The 8,632-nt window shown below is 35.9% G+C and overlaps 3 protein-coding genes and 1 long non-coding RNA gene across 4 annotated transcripts in view; 2 read left to right on the top strand and 2 right to left on the bottom strand.

Annotated features, from left to right (window-relative positions):
* The window catches only part of LOC111498439 (phosphatidylinositol/phosphatidylcholine transfer protein SFH1-like), a 5,447-nt gene extending 4,221 nt beyond the window's left edge, over positions 1-1,226 (top strand). The window contains exon 11 of the mRNA XM_023149691.1: positions 709-1,226. Within this exon, the coding sequence (XP_023005459.1) occupies positions 709-1,032 (324 nt within the window). The 3' untranslated portion in view covers positions 1,033-1,226. The remainder of the gene's footprint in view (positions 1-708) is intronic.
* Positions 1,227-1,292: 66 nt separating this feature from the next.
* On the bottom strand, positions 1,293-4,779 carry LOC111498357 (WEB family protein At5g55860-like). The gene is made up of 3 exons (XM_023149556.1): positions 4,286-4,779; positions 3,449-3,662; positions 1,293-3,347 (listed from the first exon to the last, which is right to left on the bottom strand). Exons 2-3 carry the CDS (start codon positions 3,635-3,637, stop codon positions 1,515-1,517), a joined length of 2,022 nt encoding a protein of 673 aa, XP_023005324.1. The 5' UTR covers positions 3,638-3,662; positions 4,286-4,779; the 3' UTR covers positions 1,293-1,514.
* Positions 4,780-6,393: 1,614 nt separating this feature from the next.
* LOC111498823 (transmembrane emp24 domain-containing protein p24beta2-like) lies at positions 6,394-7,842 on the top strand. Its single transcript, XM_023150197.1, has 4 exons — positions 6,394-6,567; positions 7,170-7,368; positions 7,468-7,575; positions 7,694-7,842. Exons 1-4 carry the CDS (start codon positions 6,394-6,396, stop codon positions 7,840-7,842), a joined length of 630 nt encoding a protein of 209 aa, XP_023005965.1.
* A 319-nt stretch (positions 7,843-8,161) lies between these two features.
* LOC111498554 overlaps positions 8,162-8,632 on the bottom strand; it is a 1,220-nt gene continuing 749 nt past the window's right edge. Inside the window, exon 3 of the long non-coding RNA XR_002720799.1 lies at positions 8,162-8,543. This is a non-coding gene — a long non-coding RNA (uncharacterized LOC111498554). The remainder of the gene's footprint in view (positions 8,544-8,632) is intronic.

Below are 8,632 nucleotides of genomic sequence, written 5' to 3'. Positions count from 1 at the left end.
CCCCCCCCCCCCCCCCTTCTAGTGGAAAAGATATAAAACCACTTTTCATTGAAAGTTGTTCCATTAGGGTGCCACTGACAGGTGATACACTGCATCACATATCCTTCTATCCTTAGGAGATATGGAAAATCTCACCATCTAAAAAGGTTATTTTATTTTAACGGACCAAGTATATCATATTTCAATTTTTTGAGTTTTTTCTTTTAGACTTTCCCTTCAGATTTTTAAAACGCGGTTAAAAAAAGATTTCCACACTCATATTAAAAATGCTTTATTTTCTTCTCCAACCGATATGTGATCTTAATAACTGCAATGATATAATTAGTGATGAATCCAAATCATCAATTAATAGCAGATAGCTGCTTTTTTAGCAGTTCCACTGCGGAATCCAGCCTGATGATATCCATGTGGTTCTGTTTCATGTTGATTAGGTTCATCCTTGCCTTTAAATTTCTAAACTACATAAAGTTGCAAGGGCTTAAAGTTGCAGGGCTTTTAAGTGATTCACCGTTTAAAGTTCTAGTTTCAGCTGAATGTAGTAGATTTTTCTGATCAGATTTGACCTGTAGCTTGTTCATTCCTCTGATGCTTTAACAGCTTTATCTCCAACCATGGTAGAGAATTGGAAGAACAATGTGGCATCATATGCACTAATATCATCTTCAACATGATGTTTTCTTGTTTTTGATGTCTGGAACTCATCTGTAGGTAATGGATTATGCATCACTACCACATTTTTGTCGGAAAGAAAGATCAGGATCATCTCGGCATTCTGAGAATGGAACTACAGAAAACTGTTTCTCCTACGACAGCGCATTCCATCAACAACTCTACAATTACATTCATCAGCAAGGTGCAGTTAGAGAGCCCATTGTTCCAATCAAACAGGGATCATTTCATGTAGACTTCCCAGAACCAGATCCAAGAGATGTCGAAATTGCCAAAACGATTGAAACAGAGTTCCATAAGATGGAAAACCACAACAATGCGCTCAGCTATTCCATGAATGGCCTTAAAGTCAATGGAGACTGATGAATGAAGAACACTAATCATGTCTAGTAAGCTACACGCCTAGTGTGATATTACTACATAGAAAGTTTATATACAGTATCTACTACTGCCATTGGTTCCAGGACAAAGCAATTTTTGTATACATTGGCTTCTCTAAACTATGCTTTAAGCTAGTCTCGATTAAGATGCCATAAAAAGAAATGATTCGATCCTCTTATTTTGATTTCTCAAACAAAACTAAAAGATCAATAGGAACAAGAGGTTGTAAGAACCATTCTCAGTTCAGAGATCAAATCAAGCTTTGATAAGCAAACAAATCTCAATACAAAATGTTTCAATCAATAATCTAACAAGCCATCGCATATACAAAATCACTCATCCAGATGTTGCTTACAATTTCTGGTTACCTGAACACAAATTTACAGGCAACAAATGTATACATACAATGATTATATATTTCTCACCTGAATATTTCGAGTTCCACCGTCGAGCAAAAGAATATGTCACATAGACTTCTCACCAGGCAGGTAGGAGGGAGATCCACCCTCAACCTTGTTCTTTTTCCTAACAAATATCCCGCTAAGGTTCGGTAAAAGTAACTTCTTTGAAAAGGTTTTATCTTTCTCCAACTTTTTCGACTCGACTCGTTTCACTGTTGTGTTCAGCTTTTGAAACCTGCTGTGCCTCGTCTTGACTGTTTTCACTGTTGTGTTCTGCTTTTGAAGCCTATGGTGGCTTGAAGATGATTCCAAAGACAACTCTGTTTCAGCCAAAATTCTCGATGCAGCTTCTTCCGCTTTCTTCTGCTCTCGTTCACGCCACCTTCTGAGTTCGCCTTCCACGGCCTTCTTAGCTGCTTCTGCCATCTCGGCTCTCTTTAAAGCTTCCCCAGTTGCAGTCTTCATATCCTCAATTTCCTTCTGGGATGCTTCTAACTTCTTTATAATTTCATTTTCACTAGCCTTCACAGCTTCAACCTGAGCCAATGCAGCAGCCACTTTCATTTCTGCTAATGTGTCCGACTCCTCGACTTTCCGGCTTAATGACTCGAATTCTTCCTTAGAGATAGTGATGTTAGCCCCAAAATCAGAAGTCGAAGCTCGTGCCGCATCGGTTCTCTCAGACAGTTCCTTAATCTGATTAAGGGCTCTTGCTTCAGCTGCTTTTGCTTCTTCAGCTTCCTCCACTGCAATTCTCAGCTGCTTCTCAGCTGCTTCCATTGCAATTTTGGTGGCTTCTGCTTCCTTCCTCAATTCTTCTGCTTTCTTTTTCATCTCTTCTTCTCCTCGTCTAGCGTTCTCAGTTTCCGACGACAGCTGGTTGAGAGTCGATAGCATATATTCACAAGCACCTCTTGCTTTAGATTCTTCTGCGAGGTATGCTTCGAGTTCAGATTTGCTCTTCCGAAGCTGGACGTGCAAATTACCAGCAAGAGATTCCGCCTCGGCCTCTCTCTCCTTGAGTTCTGAATGTTCTTTCCTCACATTCTCCAGTTCCAACTTCAGTGCTTCAACCAGGCTATGGAGGGATCTTTCTTCTTCAGCTACTTTTTGTAGGGACCCTTTTGCATCATCGAGCTCCGAGGTGACATTCTTCACCGAATCTAAATCCGAAGCTTTTTTATCTTCCATTTGTTTCTGCAGTTCCCCGATTTCATTCATCGTCTCGCTCAGCTGCGATTCAAGATTCCTACTGATATCAGGATTGATTTCCTTCTGCAAAGAAAAGAGTTTTTTCGCCGACTCTTCAAGAGCCGCTTTATACGACCGTCTCTGAATGTCCTTCTCCGCAAATATCTTCTTTTGCTCTTGCTGTGCTTGCAGGGATGCCAGCTTGAGCTTTTCAATAGATTCTTGGGCAGCCAAAATTTCCTTAGAAAGCTCATTTGCTTTCACCTTGTGTGTTTTGAACGATTCCTCAGCAGCCGTCACCTGTTTCAACGCAGCAATTTTCGCTTCCAAAGATGCATCGGAATGTTGACGATTTTTTCTCAATTCGTGCTTCGCAGCATCTAGCTCTCCAATCGCTATCATGTACTGAGCTCGAGTTGTTTCCAAGTCTTGTTTCCAACCCGGATCATTTCCAGAATGATTGCTTCCGTTTGCCTCCTCAAGCTGCTTAGCTCGAGCCTTGGCAACTTCCGAATCCTTCATGGCAGATTCTTTCGATTCCCTCAGCAATTGCAGCTTCTTGTTCAGCTCATCAACAGCTCGTTTATTGTTTTCTAGTTCAACAAGCGCTTCGGATTTCGTAATTTCAGCATTCTTTAGCTGATCCTTTAATTTTTTCAGCTCATTTTCTGTCAAGTGGAGTTGAGTCTCCTTTGCAAACACTCTCTGTCGACACGAGAACCAAAAACATCAGCAACATCATAAACCGTTTTCTTTTACGTTTTTTAAAGAACCTAAAACAACAAATAAAGAGCTTCCACAAGAACCTCTACAGAACGAGGTTGCTTCGACTTCCTCACAACTGGTTGTTCACCTGAGAAAGCACCCTCACCAAACAAGTTGACAGCGTCTTTGACAGACTGGAACGGTGAACTAGTGTCAATTTCGCCTACTACTTTGGCATTCGGCGAGTGAGTTGCGATTTGATGATCCTTCACACCCATTTTACTTTTCATTTTCTACGTATTACGCAAATTCTACCTGTTCGAACAAATCGACATCAGGCGAAAGGAGTATACACAAACAACTTACAGCTACAGGGACATCAAATCTAATAGAATCCTCAGATTTCTTCCTAAACTGTATCATCAATGAGAACATAGATGGTTGTACATGTTCAAAAGACCATTATTCATTTCGACAAAGCACGAAAAACTTATCAGACGCTCAACATTCGATAACTAAAATCCAGATTTCACAGGGCGGTAACAGAGGAACATAAATTGCACAGGACGCAAGACGAAAAAGCGGGGCTGTCGTATAAACGGTAGCTTCCCTCGACCTAGGGTCAATGATCCGCAACAATTCTTACAATTCTTCATGAAAAGATTAAGAACCAAGAACAAGTATCAACAAAAGTTTCCTATCCCATCAGATAAGTAACAATCAATCAGAGATGATTCTCGAGTCAAACAAACCCATAACAGCCCAACATTTCAAAACTAGCAAAGTGTGAAAGCTTCCATGGCAGCCATTTCAAGCACCAAATGACTAAAAACTTACAGCCAAACTAAATTAATTGAGAGATATTCGATGAGCAATCATAAACACAAAGAAAACCCAGAAGAACAGATGAGAAATCAAAAGATGAACCAGAAACAAACCTCAAAATGACTGACTCCACCAAAGCCAAGAAAACGGCAAACCCTAGAAACGATCAAAAAGCGCAAAATGAAGAAGAATCACTTCATCATTATAAAATCAAACAACAACCCGAATCGTCCGGCTTGTCCACGAAGAAGCTCCATCGAACCCACAACCCGAAATCCAAAACCCAAAAGAAAAAAACTCAAAAGATGGAGAAAAAAAGGAAAGAACCCCAGAAAAAAATGATGGGATACCTCGAAATTTGGAAACAAAAAACCAGTACCCAAGGATCGTATGTGTCTAGAAAGCGCAAAAGGGTATTTCTCAAAACGATATAATACGCAAGACGCAGTATCGAATTGAGAGATGGTTTTTGTTGTTCAAAAGAGTTGGGAATTGAAATGGGTGTTCGAGACAAAGTTGGAATCAGAGAGAAAGGAAGGAGAAGAAGAGGCAACATCCTCTACAATGTCCTCCATGCTGGCGCCTGATCCGTCCAATTTTTCCGCAATATAATGGCATTCTCAACATTTACACAGGAAAGGCGCTCAGAAACAATGGGCTGGACTCGCTTCCACAGGATCTTGCCTCCTCCAATTTTTTCAAACCTGGAGCCTCTCACTTCACTTTATACGTTGATGCAACAGACTTTCCTTTTGGAACATCATTATTTTTTATTTGTTTCTTTCCTCACACCAACATCAAATCCGACAAATCTCTTGTTTGTTTGCTTATAGTACGCTCACTTCTTTTGTTCAAATTAATATAACTCAATTCCTTAATATCAAAAATTTAAATATTCATTTTTAGACTTTAAATATATATATATTACTCAGATATAATATTTTGAGAATATATTTTAGATATTATATCTTAATACTCTTTCTTTATGATTTGATTTATAGTATATTTATTTTATTCTCGATATTTATTTAGTTTATATTTTTCTTGGTAGGTATTAGTTGGTATGTATCATATTTAAAGGTTCTGAATATCAATAAAAATACACTCTTTAGTTTCAATTCTATTTCTCATTCTAAACTTTGGAAATGAAGGATTTTTAATATTTTGTAGGTTAATAAAAGGGTATTTGTCTCTTAGATTTTTTTTTTTTTTTTTAATTTGGTTATCAATAAAAAAATATTGTCTATTATGTATTTGATGGTAATTTTAAAATTGTTAAAAATTTGTGATATTAAAAATTATTTTGAAACATATTTTTAATTATTCAAAATTTTTTTTTTATATAAAATACAAATTATATTTAAGTGTTAAGTCAAACCCCTGTTTAGAATAATCTTTTAATGCAAAAAGTCAAAATTAGGTAAAAGCAACACAAATGGTATTGGTAATTAATTTTTGAAATTAAGTAATTATTAACAAAAGAATTAGAAGATTACGGTAAAATTGATATAATTAAATAAAAATTTAAATATCTAAAATATAATTTAATATTATATAAAAGTCAAAAGGAGAAAATTAAAAGTTTATTCTCGTTTTAGGATTGAAAAACCAAAAGTTTTTAAAAAATTCAAATGATAAACGCAAATATTTTATTTTTTTTATAAAGGAAAATAATTTTTATTTTAGAAAAATAAGAACAAGACAAGGAAAATAAACGACAAAATGAAAACATTAAAATCTTAGGGTTTAAGGCTTTTGGATCTTATTTTATTAAAAAAAAAATAAAAAATTTGAAGAATATAAAAAAAATATTTGTAAAAGAAAAATACGGAATAATATTTTATCAGAAAATAAAGATATATTTAGATAGATTTGGTTAATTTAGTGATAAATTAATTTTTGTAGCTTATTTTTGAAACAAATAAAATACTATATTCTATAATATATAAATTTAAATTTTGATTTCTCTCTCTTTTAAACTAATAATTACATAAAATTAAGTAATTGATTTTTATTTTAAAAACAAATTTCATTTATTTATAGATATATAGTTATCTCAAAATCCCTAATAATTTTGAAAAAAAAATCTCAGAATCTCAGAATTATTTTTTTTAGTCTAAACAACCCATTCCTTGAATTCATTCGATTCTGTTCATTTGTGGAGTTCAAGAACAAAATGGAGATGGGAAGTGGGAAGTCAAAATACAGGTTTTTTATTTTCATGGCGGCTTTGTTCATATCATCACACCCAGTTCTGGGGATTAGATTTGTGATCGACAAGGAAGAATGCTTCTCTCACAATGTTGAATTCATCAGAGATACCATTTATCTCTCTTTTGTCGTCGTTAGCGTTAATACCTGGCGGCATCATGCTCACAATGGCGTTGATCTTTTGGTGGCCACTTCTTTCTCTCTCTCTCTCTCTCTCTTAGATTCATCCAGATTGTTCATATCATTTGCATGTTGTTTATGAGATGTTCGGCTCGTGAATTATCAGGGTTAAGACTTTGAATCTGATTTTACATACGTGTTGCTGTTACCTACCTTACAGAGGTCAAGGAACTGAGCCTTTTGTTTCGTATGTATGGATGAATGAGATTCACATTAGGGTTTAAATATATGTTGTCTATGAGATGTTCGGCTCGTGCATTATCAGGGTTAAGACTTTGAATCTGATTTTACATGCGTGTTGCTGTTACCTACCTTACAGAGGTCAAGGAACTGAGCCTTTTGTTTCGTATGTATGGATGAATGAGATTCACATTAGGGTTTGAATATATGTTGTTATAAGTTTTTTCAAGGTGTTTGTATTCGGTTTATGGATTAAGTTTTTGTACGACACAACAAGTTGTATACAAGTTTTTTTCTTATTTGAAGCTAGCTAGTGACTGTCAATTCCATGTGGATAGTAACATTTACATATCATATATAATACAAATCAATTTCATAAATCTTGTTTTAGGCTTGTTATGATTAAATGTGATTTGCAAAGTACAGGTGAAAGGGCCTTTAGGGGAGAGAATTGAAGAAATTAGAGGGAAAACAAGTGAGAAATTTGAGTTTATTTCTCTTAGAAAAGGGCGATATCATTTCTGCTTCATCAACAACTCACCCCACCAAGAGACCATAGAATTTGATATCCATATCAATCATTACTATGAGTTCTATGATGATGATGAACAACATGTAAAAGATGGTATTGATTCCTTTGATGAACCCTAAAGTTTTTACTTTGAAATTCATACTTCCCTTTACTTTTCTGCTCATCTCATCTGGTTTGAAATGAAATTTACAGAACATTTGAGCCCTTTATTGGCTCAAATAAAGAAGTTGGGAGAAACCTTGGGCGTTATTGAGTTTGAACAGCAATGGTTAGAGGCACAGACAGAGCGACAAGCCAAAGGTATTGTTCATTTATTAACCCATTTCATATACAATCTATTCCTTTGTATTAATTCAAATATCAGATCTAAACAATAACTTCTAGCATTTAGTAAGTAAGTGAAGTACCTTTTTTGCAGTGAATGAAGCAATGAGCACAATGGCGATTCTGAAGGCTGTTCTCGAATCAGCAGCACTCATCGGTGCAAGCAGTCTTCAAGTTTTCCTTCTGCGTCGCCTGTTCGAGAAAAAAGTTGGAAGCCTGTATTCGAGCACCTACAGAATATAATCTCATATCCGAACTCCAGCAGACATACAACAACAAGCATGGCAGAACAAGTGCTGGAAAGGTTGAGGAGTTTTTTTTTTTTTTGTTTCTCTGTTTTTAATGAAACTAAAAGAAATCATCAAATTTGGTTTAGAGCTAAAACTATTCATCCTTATAAGATTATCAGCTTCAGAATGGTTGAATAATTACTTTCTCAACGTCTAATACACCATTATGACTCTTTGTAACGAGTATCTATGTTCATATTATTCTTTCTTCTAATGTTTGCCAACATTTTCAACATAAATATTATGCTCCATGCTTAGAAAGCAAGAGAATATTATGCTCCATGAGGCATGGACTTTCTCTAAAGGGTTGTTTTCGAGGAATCGAAAATCTTCTATGGGGGAAAATGAAAATGGAAAGAGAGAAAGAAACCATTTAACAAACAATATTAGAGATTCAATATCAGATCTAAGCAGCAACATGCTTCCATAAAAAAACAACAAAAAAGAAGTAAAAACAAATGAGATAGCACAGGTCAGCTTCTACCAACACTTCACAGCACCACAAATAAAGCACGTAAAATTCTTCAACTTTTTTCCTCCATGAATGAAGACTAAGGAGCAAATAGTATAGCAGGCTGACTGCAATCGAAAACCAGTGGAGACGATCACAGAGCAACACGGTTATGGGCTCTGAATGCAGCAGAACCATTTCTTCTGGAACAGCAGAAAAATCATCAACGTGAGGGGAAGGTGTAACAGTTCATAAAGAAATGGTACCAATGAGGGGAAGGGGGGGGGGGGGG

Source organism: Cucurbita maxima, unplaced genomic scaffold, assembly GCF_002738345.1.
Source record: "Cucurbita maxima cultivar Rimu unplaced genomic scaffold, Cmax_1.0 Cma_Scf00025, whole genome shotgun sequence".
Classification (NCBI taxonomy): domain Eukaryota; kingdom Viridiplantae; phylum Streptophyta; class Magnoliopsida; order Cucurbitales; family Cucurbitaceae; genus Cucurbita; species Cucurbita maxima.
The sequence above is the reverse complement of the archived record's forward strand: the minus strand, read 5'-3'. Positions and strand labels throughout refer to the sequence as shown.

Coding starts and splice junctions, on each gene's coding strand:
- LOC111498357 (XM_023149556.1), bottom strand. CDS start 3,637: ATGAAAAGTAAAATGGGTGTGAAGGATCATCAAATCGCAACTCACTCG. Junction 3,348..3,448: donor AGCAACCTCGTTCTGTAGAG/GTTCTTGTGGAA, acceptor TCGTGTCGACAG/AGAGTGTTTGCAAAGGAGAC.
- LOC111498823 (XM_023150197.1), top strand. CDS start 6,394: ATGGCGGCTTTGTTCATATCATCACACCCAGTTCTGGGGATTAGATTT. Junction 7,369..7,467: donor TGAACAACATGTAAAAGATG/GTATTGATTCCT, acceptor TGAAATTTACAG/AACATTTGAGCCCTTTATTG. Junction 7,576..7,693: donor GACAGAGCGACAAGCCAAAG/GTATTGTTCATT, acceptor CCTTTTTTGCAG/TGAATGAAGCAATGAGCACA.